At 36.6% G+C, this 12793-nt stretch overlaps 1 protein-coding gene across 1 annotated transcript; it reads left to right on the top strand.

The window, feature by feature from the left end:
- Positions 1-11350: 11350 nt before the first annotated feature.
- Positions 11351-12517, top strand: GCK72_012287 (uncharacterized protein; the record flags this gene model as incomplete). The annotated part of the gene is made up of 3 exons (XM_053728987.1): positions 11351-11926; positions 11991-12137; positions 12413-12517. 3 exons carry the CDS (start codon positions 11351-11353, stop codon positions 12515-12517), a joined length of 828 nt encoding a protein of 275 aa, XP_053583759.1.
- Positions 12518-12793: the final 276 nt, after the last annotated feature.

Raw genomic sequence — 12793 nt, 5'->3', positions numbered from 1 at the left:
CTTGACGTCATCTTCTTTGACTTCAAGAAAGCCTTCGACAAAGTCAATCACAAACTTCTACTTCAAAAACTAGCGCTTTTTGGCATTCCTCACCTTTTTATTGAGTGGTTTTCTAATTTCCTTTCCGGCCGTACATTTTCCATAAAAATTGAAGACTTCACCGATACCTCTATTACTCAGATACCTTCCGGAGTTCCTCAAGGCTCAGTCTCTGGCCCTCTCCTCTTCCTCATATTTATAAACGATTTACTTCTTGATCTCGCACTCATCCCTTCCCTGCAGGTCTCCGCATTTGCCGATGACATAAAAATTTATTCCTCTAACCCTGTCGCGGTCCAAAAAGGCATCGATCTTATTGAAACCTGGGCATCTTCTAACTCTCTTCCTCTTGCCCATACCAAAACATCTCTCCTGCGACTCGGTTCAAAAAACATTTCGTTCCCCTATTTCATTGCTGGTCAACCTATCGAAACTTCCAAATCTGTTCGGGATCTCGGTCTCATCACAGATTCAACCTTGAAATTTAAATCCCACATTAACAAGACTATCGCTTCCGCCCTCCTACGTACTAAACAACTTCTGAAATCCTTCAAATCAACCTCTCCACAATTCTACATTTTCCTTTTCAATTGCTATGTTTTACCCATTATTGAATATTGCTCTGTAGTATACTCACCCCCTCCTGCTTCTAAATTATCGTTATCGCTAGAAACTCCTCTCCGTTTCTTCACCAGGAAAATCTTTCAACGCTGTAACATAACTTATTCCTCCTATTCCGATCGTCTAGCCCAACTTAATCTCTTCTCATTGCGCCATCGTAGACTAAAAGCCCAGCTTCTCCTCCTATATAAATTTCTAAGCGGTACCTCATACTTTCCACACCTAGATTCGTACATCCGGTTTTCCTCCTCCATCCGTCGCCCTATGAATCTTATTTGTATTAAACCCAAGTGCTCTGACTTTTTTTCCCACACCATTCCCATCTGGAATGCCATTACCTCCCAAAGCTCATATTTTCTCTCCCCTTCCGAGTTCAATACCCTAATCTCATCTAGTATCACACGCTATTAGAGCTTATTCTTATTCTGTACTCCCAAACCACCTTTCCCCGCATTACCACATTGCTCAATTCTTAATGCCTTCTTTTATTCCCCTCATACCGGTCATTATTTTTTTTTGTTGCCCCACTTCTCTCACTTTAACCCACCTTTTGAATGGTCTCGTGAGGGACTCATTCTCAGCCTCCCGCCCCATATATTGATAATTTTTTATAAGAATAAAATACAATACAAAATCTTCGTTGTTTTTTTTTTTTAGAAATTCCTTTCCTTATGATCAAATGAATAAATAAAGTGAAGTTGCCAGAGAATGAGAAACAAGAGCAAACATGAACTTGAAAAGTTTTTTCTGCTCCCACAACTTCATACGGATGAGTACCCTCATATTTTCGGTAGTCCAAGATTTACTTTTAACAATCACTCATTCAAAATGGACAAAAATTTATTGGAAAAACTCGGAAATTATTTGTTTCTTGCTACAATTATATTTGAAATTGCAATGGAACTGGAGAATTTTAGTAAATTTCTACCTCAATCTTCACAATTTTTGAGCATTTCGAAACAGAACTTTTTCCTATAAAAAGTGGAACTAGTAGAAATTTTATGAACGAAAAAATTCCAGAGGTGATAGCGAAACGTAACAATGTTTTGCGAGAAAAGTATTGTTTGGAACAGACATGAAGATTCCGGTTTAAACCCGTTTTTAATCTCAAAAATATGTTGTCAGTTTGCTAACATGACTATTCGTTCACATGATATGTAAGTTCAGTGATTTTCTCGTACGTTTGGTTTCGAAAAAGTGCTCATCATTTTCTCAGAATCCATTAGAGAAGATTTTCTGTTTCGAAACGTTAGAAACAGTTGACCTCCCAAGTTTTCCAAGTTTGGAGAATCGGTATCATTCCTGGTGTTATGAAAAATATACCAAAATGTAGATCTCGACGAGTTCTATGTCCGTGACCTACTACGGGCCGGATGGCTATTCGTTAATGTGCCGCGGGTCGGGCTAGAATGACTTTTTTGGCCATTTTCGCGTTTTTTGGCACTTTTTCCCGGCCCATTAATGAATAGCCATCCGGCTCGTAGTAGGCCACGGACATAGAACTCGTCGAGATCTACATTTTGGTATATTTTTCAGCTCATAATATTCATTTTGACGCGAGTTACGAGCCGGCCCGTGTCGGCCCGTTTCGGCACGGTTGACAAGTATGAACCAACATGGTTTAATCGAGTCGAGCAATTAATGCACAGTATGCAAATATGAAAATCTTTTGATGAAAAAGTAAGAATTGCTTCAAATGTAATGTAGTAACCAGTAGACGCAATTCGTTCAGTGCGCAATATCACAAAAATAATATAAATCTTTGATGGTGTAAATGTAACAGTAAATTTCGGAGAGAAATTGAAGAAAACTCTAAAAATCGGAGAGATCAGGTGTAACGAAATGTGAACTTCTTCAGTTAAAACTTATGTATACAATAACTCTTGTTAATTCATGCGGAACAGGAACTAACTTGAAACTGTTTGTAAAACAGTAAGACTTTTCTGATTCAGCAATTTCATGAAGGTGAGTATTCTTATATTTATCGATAGGTGATGGGTGAACAATTGTTACATTTTACCGCTTTTTGATGGTTCACCGTTCGGTTGAATCATCATCTTCCTTCTTCTAACTTACTATTTATAATATCAGAAGCTCCGCGTCTATGCTTGGTGTAAAAAAAGGAGGAGAGCATCAATTTTATTTTCCAACCAGCCTGGCTGCTGCGCCTTCGGCGCTTCATCCGGCTGGCCTCTCCTTATTTACGTGTTCACCTTCTCAGAAATGTATCCGCATGGCCGAGTGGTCAAAGGCGGCGGTCTCTGCGCAAAGAGCGAAAGTTCGGTTTTGTGCCCGGCCGCCTTTCTTTCTCATTTCTCAAAATTTGCGGACATTGGGACAGATGGACAGACTCCCCATGCGTTTTATATATAAGAATGATAAATGTCATGATAACATCCAGCCGCACTACTGAAACTTTATAATGGCAATAATTTTGAAACTACTTGCCGAGATATAGCTATATTGAAGAATGAAAAATAAAATCCCAGTTAACCAATTACCATAATAAGAAACAGTAATCACGATTTCGCACTTATTAGCAAGTTAATAAATCATTGGATGAAGGCCCGACCGGGCCGGGCCGGGGAATTTCTGCTTCCAACTTTTGAACCAGAATCCCCAAATGGGAAATCACATTTTCAACAAACAAAAATGAACGGGTAAAAAATACAGATTAATCAATCACTGAGAGAGATTTCCCGTGGTTGTAGCTTCTACAATTATTTTACGCACATTGATTTTGTGTGCTTTGATGGAAAAATGCAATCTGGAAAGACAACCAAAACAGAATTTTCAGTAATGATTGCTGACAAATCTAAAAATCAAATGTTGGAACTCACCGATTTTTGTGCGTGCTTCGTTCCTAAAAACACGGAAAAGAAACAGAAAATAACTAATCAATGGGAAGGTTTTTTTGAATGACAGTTTTTGATTCAGTTATGATGTAAGTTGCCTCCCTGACGAAAAAGTACAACAAAAAGTAGAAACATGATTTTTGAAGAGGTATAACCAACAACTAAAGTGATATGTTTCAAGATTTCCATTAATAGGAGAAGAGAAACAGGACAACAGTGTTTCGTTAACCTGGCGCTTAAACGACTCTTGGCAATATGAAAGTAATGATGGCTGTGATGAATGAGGGTGACACCGAATACCGGTTTTAATACCCATCTGAGACTGAACTCTAATAACAATTCAGCTGGCTATCTGTTCTTCGAATAATAACACCCAAACTAGAACAATTTAGTTAACAGATGTACATAATAACTCTCACAATCAGGATGTTCTGTTGAAAAATATGAGCTTGTAAATACAAATATTTTTCTATTGGAAAAAGTCTTCTAAATGTTTTTCAGATTCAGGAAATTCAAATAAACCGTTCTGAAGTTCTTAATTGTTTTTATGGAGCCTTTTGTTTTTAAATCTTTCATAACAAAGAAAAACAATCACATGGTTATACACATTTTGCAAAGCTAACGTACGACCGACCGCGGCATTTTATTGAAAATCTCAAAAAGCCGCGGCCGGCCTAAAAAAGTTTTGTCACCAGTGAAGGTCGAACCCTGGTTGTCAGATTGGTAGCAAAAAGTCAAAATTATATCAAGTCATGTTTTCAGTTAAAACTCTAAAAAGCCGCGGCTTGTTGAAATTTTCAGGAAAAAGCTGCGGCCTCGCGATTTCTGACAGCCTTGACATTTTGTATGTTGTTCATTGAAGTCAAGAGACATGAAGCAGTAAAGATTCAGAAACAAGAAGACCAGATGGTAGACAGAGTAGATATTTTTCAGTTTCAACGCTTCTGGAATTTATTTTTAACAAATTTATTTTTTTAACAATCGCAGAAGTTTCAGTGAAACTAAATCTTTCCGTTTCGACAACCCTGTAAGTTTATAGAAAGTAACCGAAAAAACAGAGAAATCTGCGTTTTTTATATGTTTTCTTGAGGCTGTAACTAGAACATTACAAGGTACAGGAAGTTCAAATTCATGTGGGTGTATTCAGCTTGAAATGGATAGCATTTCGGAAAGACGTATTACATTCTCATATGGCATGGATGCGAATATATTACCATTATTAAACTCCTTCAAAGCTACCTTTCGAGACTTCCAGAAAACAGTATATTTTCAAAAGCAACGTAGTCCGCTTTTAGTTCTTGTGCTTACTACACTTACAATCGTTTTCTCAATCAGAAACCTTACGAACATTATAATTTCAAGGAAAAATTAATGACTACCAAGAATTGAAGTAAAGTCTTCAATGTTTCAGCATGCGGCAAAAATTTGAAAATATAGAACTATTATTGATTGAGTTGTGATTGTTGCTGCTCCATTGTTTTTTAAATTTTCTTGGGTTCGTTCCACAATTATACAGTTTCTGCTTTATGCAATAATATTACTGAGGAAAAGTTCAAATTAATTTGGGCATAGCTTTCATAGAGAGTGAGAACTGATAACTGGGTACACCCAAGATAACCATCAATGGATCTCAAAACTAATAGTAAGCTGTTGAGGGGGATATAACACATTTCTGATTTCTAGTATTGAAAACTATATGTACCGTTCAAGGCGGATTATTTATTCTATCTAGTATTCATATTGTTTTATTCCACAAAATGAATTTTCGTTAATTGAAATGTATGTTTCAAGATTTCAACAAATTATAGGTGAATAACTGACAAATAATACTGTTTTCATTTAATGAATTTATAAATACAAAACAACTATCTTCTTCTGTTAATTGTTTTAGATGTCGATTAGCAATACGCGGTATCTTAGTTTCAGTTTTTAATGTCTGTTTTCCGAGGGTCCGGGGTTCGACGCCAGGCCTGGCAAAACTTTTTTGCATTCCGTTTTTGTCCTTTTGGTACGAATCTAACAATCAGGGTTCCATCCCCACTGGTGGCAAAACTTTTTTGTTTTTTGTTTTTGACATTTTGGTACCAATCTAACAACCGGGGTTCGATCCCCACTGGTGGCAAAACTTTTTTGTTTTTTGTTTTTGACATTTTGGTACCAATCTAACAACCGGGGTTCGATCCCCACTCGTGCCAAAATTTTTTTGCTGTTTTTTATTTCATTTTTGGTTTTTGGTAAAAATCTGAAGACAAAGTTGCTTTTTCGGAGAAGGACTGTTCTGAAAAAAGACACTTGTACTCTAAAAATGTTTTTTTTTCTGAAATGGTTTCAGAATGGTACCAAAAAGCAAGAAATGAAATGAAAAAAGGTTTGACACGAGTGGAGATCGAACCCCGGTTGTCAGATTGGTACCAAAAAGTCAAAAACAAAAAACAAAAAAGTTTTGCCACGAGGTGGGGTCGAACCCTGGTTGTCAGATTTGTATCAAAAAGTCAAAAACAAAAAAAAAAGTTTTGCCACGAGGTGGGGTCGAACCCTGGTTGTCAGATTTGTATCAAAAAGTCAAAAGCATATCAAGTCATGTTTTCAGTTGATATGCTAGAAAGCCGCGGCCGGCCGCGGCTTTTTTGAGATTTTTAAGAAAAAGCCGCGGCCGGCCGCGGCCCTTCACGGCCGGCCGCGATTTTCAACAGCCTTGCTGGTACCAAAAGGCTAAAAATAAAAAACAAAAAAGTTTTGCCAGGCCTGGCGTCGAACCCCGGACCCTCGGAACCATAATATTACCTCTTTTCTAGAGTAAAATTTATACGCGTTTTACCGGTTTCGAAATGTCCGGTTTCGAAATGTCTGGTTTCGAAATGTCCGGTTTCGAGATGTCCCGGAGCCGAATTTATCTATATTTGAAAAACAACGATGCTCGGAAATAACGCTCCGCGCCTTGTTTAATTTACCGAAATTTACCGGTAATTTACCGGTATTTACCGAATTTACCGGTAATTACCGGTAAATTCTCGCCAAATTTACCGGTAAATTACCGGTAAATTCGGTAAATACCGGTAAATTACCGGTAAATTTTCGGTAAAAATTTACCGGTAATCTACCGGTAATTTACCGAAAAGGGCATTTACCGATAATTACTTATCGGTAAGCACACACTGGTCTCGAAACAAAGGCCCCTTTTTTAAATGAAAACTAAATGAAATATAACTTTTATAAGCAAGATTTTGTTGTGAAAAATTTGAATAATCGAACTTTTTCAATAAAAGGTTTTCAGTCACTAGGTCGGTAGTTTTTAGTTTTTCTCCAGTAATTCTTCGGAAAAAATCAGAGTTTTTAAGCAGATTATCAACAACCAATTCGAATAAATTTTTTGAACATAAATATATTTTTATGGAATTCATGAAACCGTCGAATCCTTAAACATTTCAATCAGAGTTTAGCGGAACGCGGTTTTTGAATTTCGGGAGGCGGCCGCCCAGACCATCACCTCGCCACCCTTGAGGTTACAACAAGAAAATCTCAACTTCTCGTTTTGGAGATTGTGCCAGTAGGAACGGTACTCATCTGGTCCATCTGTTCCAAACGACAGTTTGTGGTGTGAAGAATTGTAAATCTGCTTCAGTGAGAACGCTCCTGCTCTTGTTCGACCGAATCATGTGCTTGGGTACAGATGAACACAATTACTCTGAAAAAATTCTCAACCAGAAGACTTTTTTAGGGAAGATTTGGCACCGGAAGCCGTTTTAGGTGGTTGGATGCCAAGAGCCACTCAACATGCAGCCAACTTACAATTTTTTCTGGAAATGTGTGGGAAACGAGGTCAGACTGACTAAAAATGTTTTTTGCAACCATTTCGAAATGAGTTTGTAAGACTTAGACCCAAAAAATAGTTTTTCCAAGTGGAACGATATTTTTGTGGAATCGTCAAAATCGAATTTTTCGATTTTCTCATTTCTGGGTCACGGTGTAGAAATAAAAACACTCGGACCCGAAGGCTGCTTGAATATGAAATATTTTTCATGTGGACACCTTTTCATAAAAATTACCGTGAGCACTGTTTTTCGAAAAAAAAGGGGTGGAACGATACTTTTGTGGAGTAGTGTAGAAATCAGGGGAGATGCAGAGAAAATGGTTGTATTCCGATTACACCGAAATGCTCAAGACACGATAACACTTCTATGTACATTGATTCAAAGCAGAACTAAAGCTGACTCCCCTCGTTAAACTTGGAAATCTTGTAAAACAGGAACACTCTCCTGTTTCCAAAAATTGCATTGAGGTCTCACACATTTCTTGGTTGTGATAACAATTGACGAGAGCGATAACAATTTTGAATTTAATGTTCCTGTGAAATTGAAAATGAAAGAACCAAAGTAAGATATCAATGAAACTAATGACTATATTCTGAGAAATCACGATTTTGAAACAGAAAATGAAAATTGGTGTCCAAACAACTGTAAGATGATATTCTTACTTTTGGTCGATAAAAAGAGGCATTAAGGTGTTAAAAAAATTACAAATTTCATCAATGTTCACTCAAAAAAATCATTACAGCCAGGGAATTTTTTATGGTAGTTTTTTTTTTGAAATTTCAAAACATAGCTTTATTTATGGAAAATAGAAGCAATAACTATTAATGAACTCGAATTTATCTCTCTGTTACGTAAAATTTGAAACAGTAGAAAATATATGAAAACTGGTCACAAATTCTTGAATACAAGATACGAGTTGTTGAGCAATTGAAAAAAAAGCCATATTTCAATAATAATTTTGATCTAAACAACGATAACCCCATTTGCACTCATTAACAAGTTTTAAAGCTAAAATGATCAATAAATGTCATTGACATTATCAGAATTTTTGGAACAGTTTGGATGTTTCGAAACAGAAACCGGATTTTCTGTAAAAAGAATAGTGTCAACAGAACATTATTTATTGTATCAATTTGGAAGTGACGAAAACTAGAAGAGCAACTCTGAAAAATGGAAAAAGTTGGGTATCTGAAATTTTAACAGTCCACTTTCTGAGAACTATTGAAACTTATTGTAGAGATCAGAGGAGGCGTTGTTTTTTGTTAACAATGTTCAGTAATCGTATTAGAATGCACGAATTTATACAATTCGAGAAAGCAAGCGAAACCGACATTTATTTGACCGCAGTTACTTAGAACTGTTCTTGAAACAGTTCTAAGTAAATTTTTCTGTTCTACGAGGCAAATTTGCAAATATTGGGGAAAATTAACCAATACTTCCTCCGAATCGATAGAGAACTGGAAGTACTGTCCGTCTTGACTACGTAGAATATGAGAAATTTGAAAAGAGTAAGGATTCTCTTGACTTCAGAAACAAAACGTGAGTATTGTAATTTTAGTTGATATGAAGGACCCTGGTTTTGTTTAAAATTTGCACTTTTTGAAAGATTTAAGAAAACATTTGTTGAGAACAGAAAATTGAAGAAACAACCAGTGAATCAATATTAAAAGTTGATGCAGCTGAAAATTCTATAAACAATGGTGAATTTTCCGGAATTCATGTAATTTTGATCCCTGGTAAAATTATCTTTCAGACTGAACAACCGGCCTTCCACAGCAAAACTCGAGAAATTCTAGAACTTTTGAGACTCACATTCTACAAAAAACTACATAAAAATTACAGTATCACTAGACAAGTTATCCATTACTTCAAACACATAAGCGATCACAATTTGTAATTCCAGATTCTATCAGAAAAAAGTCTAAGTATTGAAGATGAAAGCGATGAACCTTTCTTAATGTTCTGAAACTGAAATAAAACACTTGAAAGCTTGCTATTCACCTATTAATGAAAAATTACAAAAAGGAGTGAGATAATATTATCATTAAAGAGCGCTTACAATGTTTTAAGTTAAAAATAGACATCAAATCAGAACAAGTGTCAAAGCAACTATGGAACTTTGTTGAATTGACACTTTTACCTGTTTCTTATGGTAACTGATTGCAAGAAAATATTCATGTTTTTAAAATTTCTGAAACAATTTGGAAGTTTCAAAACGGAACATGTTATCAATGAAAACGAATAAACAAATGGAGTTTCTGAAATAGGAAAAAGTCGAAATGGTTTTCATTATGTAACACACAGGAGACATGTGGTGTACCAGATATCAGAGTTTTTTTGAATGAATGTTTCAGAAAAAAGAGCACTTCTCAATGTTGAGTAATTTTTATGACGTTTCTGAAATCATAAATCTTTAAAAAATTCGAAATGTTTCGAAATGAAAAAAATTTTGCTTACATTTTGTAAGCAAAATGTAAGCAAAACAATATAACTTTTTGTCATAAAATAGAAACAGACACTTTTGTTTGTTTCCCAAAAAAGCTCAACATTTTATTTGGGGTGGAGTCATGTTACTTTGACATGGCGACAAACTCAATTACAATTTTTTCAATTTGCTCAATCATTGTAAAATTTTGATACGAAGTTCGTTCGGCTACTTTTCAAGCCGATTCAGGTCAGCTTTTGTTTCAGAACCCCTATTAAAAATAGGTTTTGAAAATTTGACAGTCCGTCGAAGCAATTGATAATCAGTGATTTTTTCGTATGGTTGGTCATAAAAAGTGTCAATTTACGAGATTTCATGAGAATCACTTGCCTGTCTCGAAACTTCCTGAATATTGCTTTTGAAAATCAACTATTTGAAGTTTGGTGACACATGCAATGTGACTTATGCAGTTAAAAAACAATTTTTGAAGCGAAAATCTCGAAAATTGTTCTGTTTCCGCATCGCCACAATAATGGATTTAATTTTTGAAATTTTGATACTTTCAATAAAAATGCGATTTTCCTTACCTTCAAGAAAATGCCAAAAAAGAGTATTATCTGTTTCGAAACTCCCAGAAAACTTGTAAATTCTTCAGAAAATGTTTGATAGTTGAAATTTAGAAACTACAAACTCTTCAGGCTCAGAAAACATAGTAGAATTGACTTGACCGTGTTGAGCTTGAACTATTCGTGAAAGAGTATTGTCTCTTTTTCTGATTCAACAACTTTGTAAAGGTGAGTATTTTTTAATATTGTCGATATATGATTTTTGTGATGAATCACCATGAATCACCATTCGTCGGCTCCCACAGTTCAATGTATCAATCAAAAAACATATTGTGTATCTGTTTGAGGTTTAATTAAATTCTTCCCCCTCCTCCACATCGCCCCCGCTGTTAAACTCAATATATAAAGGAGGCTCTTTGAGCCTCCTTGCAGTTTCTTTATCATGATGGAATGTTTATTTCCTATTTTTCTTATTTTTATTATATTTTTTCTTTATATGTATTCTTATTTTATTCTTGTAATAAACTGGTTTAATTACCCAAGTTTGAGGTGTTTCCTGTAATTGAAAGAGCACGTCCCCACTGAGCAACTAATCAGCGCATGGTGCATCGACCGGGAACTTGGATCCTGGCCACTGGATTGTATTCCATGCATCGGAAAATTTCCATTTTGTCCGATGATCTTGGTTTGGCATAAATCCTGTAGAAAAGGTATCCTGAGCTCAAGTAGAAACATCCGCATCCAGCTCCTCCACATGACTCCACACATCCAGAGTCAAATTACCAGATCAAAGCCAATGCACAGTCTTCATGCTATCAACCGTATTCGTGATTCTAATCTCTCGCATGTGTTTGAATTGTGATTTGCTTTGCATGACGACAAACAGTCCTATCTGGAATCCAACTAAACAATTATCTGAACAGTTTTCAGAGATGAGTCAATTCGATGACGGACAGCAACCATTCGAGAGAGTCGTCAACAAATTGGTCTCGAAACCGGTAGAATTCAAGGAAAAGTTCAGAATCCAGAAAAATGCGGTCGAGGAAGCCATTTTCCAAAAAAGCAGGATTGTCGATCAGCTCAGGAGAAAGAAAGTCACTCGAATATCTGGAACAGGACGTGGAGCGAGAGAGAGTCGAGTTTTCGAGCTTGCTCAAAGTGGGATGGAAAGCTGTTCAGCAGGTTTCAGAAGCAGTGGAACTGAAGATCGAGGAGATTCAAGAAACGTCTGAAGCTGTGGAGAAAAAGATTGATGATGTTCAAAACAACATCAAAAAAGGATTCAAAAATGAAGAGTTCTTCGAAAGAATGGCAAGACTGCTCGAATACAGATTAAGACGAGTAGAAGAAATTCAGAAGGCGGGAGCCTCTGCGAGCACAGACAATCAAGTCAGAATCGTCTTCAAAGAAACTGGAACGTCACCATGCCAATTGGACAGATCGCCGGACAGAAGAAGATCACCGTCACCAGTCAGAAGAAGATCTCCGTCACCAGTCAGAGTCAGAAGTCCGTCACCTCAGCCTACACACAATCGACGCCAACACTCTCCACATGAAGAAAGAAACCGCCATCCGGGATCTCAACAAGGAACCGGAAGTAGCATCCCAGTGAGATGCGTTTTCTGTCTGGAGGAGCACCTCAGCGACACATGCAGAAGATACTGGACAACAGAAGCTCGACGGGACAGATTGCACCAGCGATCAAGATGCACCAGATGCCTCCGTCCTCATCCCAATGCACCAAACCACAGATGCCCCCCAGTCAAGCAGTGCTACTACTGCAACAGCAGCGGCAGACACCACAGAAGTGTCTGCATCAGTCAGTTTCAGTTAACTTCAGTTGATTGTTTTAGTTGGTTTTATTATATTTTTTCTTTATATGTATTCTTATTTTATTCTTGTAATAAACTGGTTTAATTACCCAAGTTTGAGGTGTTTCCTGTAATTGAAAGAGCACGTCCCCACTGAGCAACTAATCAGCGCAATTTTCAATAAATAAAATTTGATCAACATTTATTTAAAACGAAGAATTGAACTATGAACCAGAAATTTATGTTAAAAAGTTGATGGAACTGACTGAAAACATAATTGCAGGCCGGTAAACTGAAAATTGAGATACTATTGGAATATCACTTGGAGCTTGCTGGAGATCAGGGACGAGCGGCAACGCAAAATTTCGGCAACCCGACAATCCGGTAATTGCCGATTTCAAAAATCGGCAATTTTCGGCAACTTTCGGCAACATGTAATAATAAGGATTTTTCATAAATCGGGAGAGAAAAATAGCACAAAGAGCGCTTCATTTTTCCAGTGACATTTTTTTTCATTTTTCCAGTGACATTCAAAAAAATGAGAGTATTTTCCCTTTTTATCGAAAAATATTTCAAAAATTCTTTTAGAAGAGCAAGAAATATAAAAGCTGAAAACGGTAATTTTGAAGGCGCATGTACGGAAAACTTTCCAAGTCTCGGAGCG

This window comes from Caenorhabditis remanei, chromosome IV, assembly GCF_010183535.1.
Source record: "Caenorhabditis remanei strain PX506 chromosome IV, whole genome shotgun sequence".
Lineage (NCBI taxonomy): Eukaryota > Metazoa > Nematoda > Chromadorea > Rhabditida > Rhabditidae > Caenorhabditis > Caenorhabditis remanei.
This window is presented reverse-complemented; position numbering and strand designations above follow the sequence as displayed.